This window comes from Penaeus chinensis, chromosome 17, assembly GCF_019202785.1.
Source record: "Penaeus chinensis breed Huanghai No. 1 chromosome 17, ASM1920278v2, whole genome shotgun sequence".
Lineage (NCBI taxonomy): Eukaryota > Metazoa > Arthropoda > Malacostraca > Decapoda > Penaeidae > Penaeus > Penaeus chinensis.
The window spans coordinates 12,578,036-12,580,535 of NC_061835.1; the positions used below are offsets into that span (position 1 = coordinate 12,578,036).

A 2,500-nucleotide genomic window follows, 5' to 3' on the forward strand; every position below is an offset into this window, starting at 1 on the left:
GGTCATGTACTTTCCCTGGAGAGACGATGGGAAACAGTAGCAATAAATCACATAAAACACGACGAGGTTGTTACATTTTTCAATGGGATCTTTTTTTTACAACAGGCACATTCATCCGCGAAAATAAAATTATATTCACCGATCCATACCAAGGATAGTTCTAGTAATTTATTGGCTCAATGATCAATTAAATTTATTCGTAAAATTAAGTATCGATCTCGTATTTATCTACCTATAAGATTGTATAAATCATTGATGAATTACAGGTGTACTATTGATAGGTCTACTTACCCAGGTATTTATTATTTTGTCAATACATGATGTTTATATTGTGAATATATATATTATATGTGTGTACGGTTTGAGTATGCATATATAAATGGATTATATGTCAGTTATATGCATTCGTATGAAATATAAGCGCCTCCATGTTTAAAGATATCATAGCTAAATGGTCACATTAATGATATGATCATGAAAGGTCTCCGTTGCTTTGTTTGGCCGTGTATTGTTATGCTTGAGGAGCATTCGAATAATGTAATTTTGTGATAACTGTGTATTCAGTTTACTTTATGTAGCATTGCCTATACTGTGATCATCGGCGTTATATTTAAGTATTTACGTGTACAGATCACATGCTTGTACACACACACTTTAATGGTTTCTAATTTGAAACTACAAGAAAACCTTTATTATCTGACAGGTCCAGAGGAAAACAGACACGTAGTTATGCGGAGATATTGTTATCGCAGTAGACGGGGCGGAGGCGACGTCAGCTCCTACGGGCGAAAGACGAAGATGTTCGCGGTTCAAGAATCGGACTCGTACTGCTCCTTCGGGTCAGGCTAGGTCGCTCTTCCCCTAGCTTTTGCTCAAGGCGTAGGGACCCAGCTGTTTTTCCGTCGCATTATCCCCTCTGGAGCGTTTCCTATTGTCGCCGAAGGGAGGTCAGGTCACCCAGCTGTCCAAGCGGGTTCTTTGATTAATAACTATCACATACACACGCGCGCGCTCGCATGAATTAGAATCTGACAAATGCACATTTTACTGCTCACCAGAGGAATCAGAAATGTATTGAAAAAGTCCAGGACTCTTAACTCTGACACTAATGCTTCTCGGCTGAACATAAACCACACGGATTTTCACATCTCTCCCCCTCGGTTACAGCTTGCCCTCAAGCGTTCCCCACCCTTGTCGCAGAGCCTCCTTGCCGGACTATTCGGTTTCTTGAAACACACGTGAGCGCCACCTCATTTTATTGCCCCTGGCCGTACGAGAAGGCCTTGTAAGACCTACGCTCCCCCACTACGCTCTCACGTGTTATCCTATTCCAAACTGTTCTTGTGCCAGCCGACGACAGGCCTCCTCCTTTTGGCCACATGGTGCAGGCGGCACCTCTCTCTCTGCTATTGTCACACATAATAATATTTACTAAAGCACATACCCTATACAATAATAAGAGTTCACACATACCCAGCAGTCCGCTCAGCACATTAGCGGATGCGACAGCCGTAGGCCTTCCGCCTTGAGACGTCGCTCTGTTTACATGAATGCATTATCCGTCTTCCATTTCCTAGTACGAGGCATCCCCCTTATCCATATCCTGTGTAGCCTTGTGTAATACAGCAACAGTTAGACAGTCCACAATACTCTGACCGGACTGATCCCTGTCCATCAGTTGTACCATTCACTCTCTACAATAAACTACTATATGTTACCAGGAAATCTGCTAATATTTTACCACTACCCCAAGATTGCTGCATCGTGCCAGGCTCTACCTTGTCCGCACACAACCGCTCACAGCCCACGTTTACAGTCCTGCACTAACGTTAGAGTGTAGAACCATCATACAAAACTCGACCAAGAATATTCATTTATTCTCTAAACATAGGTCGAGTCTTTCCTGTTACAAAGGGGTGCATCTAAATGTCTTTTTATCAGTTGGTACAATCACCAGCTCATTTTTCATAATTACATTGATAGCGTTCATGGCAGAATGATCCAAACCTATGCTACTGCTAACTCGACATTCACTTTGGAATCTCATCACAGACCTCGTATGTACGCACGCTCACAAAGTGTTGAAGTCCTCGCAGGAAAGTGACGCCATCCACTACTCTCGCGGGCTGGCAGCCATATGTGGAAAGTCGTCCACGATCTTGCCGCGGCACACCTTGCTCGCATCTCCACGGAAGAAGGCCCAGAGACGTAGGTGTGTTCACGACCTCGTCTCAGAAGTGCTGTACCGGCCGCACGCATGCTGTTGCACCTCTCTGCTGTTGACCAGATCACGCCGTTCTGCATACAGGTCCCCGGCACCTGAAACAACGAGCGAGACAGCAACAGTCTGAGCATGAATGTAAACCGTTACACTTAAAATGGGTCTGGGGAGAGCATGGACTAAAATGCATCCACCCGATAGCTACAAAAACAATCTAGTCCAGCAAGTAATCCTGCTTGACCGGGTCCCTCCCTCCTACATCACTACACACACTGCCTT

General features: G+C 44.4%; 1 protein-coding gene across 1 annotated transcript in view; it reads right to left on the bottom strand.

Annotated features, from left to right (window-relative positions):
- LOC125034320 overlaps window positions 1-2,436 on the bottom strand; it is a 12,108-nt gene extending 9,672 nt beyond the window's left edge. Inside the window, exon 1 of the mRNA XM_047626117.1 lies at window positions 2,055-2,436. Within this exon, the coding sequence (XP_047482073.1) occupies window positions 2,055-2,355 (301 nt within the window). The 5' untranslated portion in view covers window positions 2,356-2,436. The remainder of the gene's footprint in view (window positions 1-2,054) is intronic.
- Window positions 2,437-2,500: the final 64 nt, after the last annotated feature.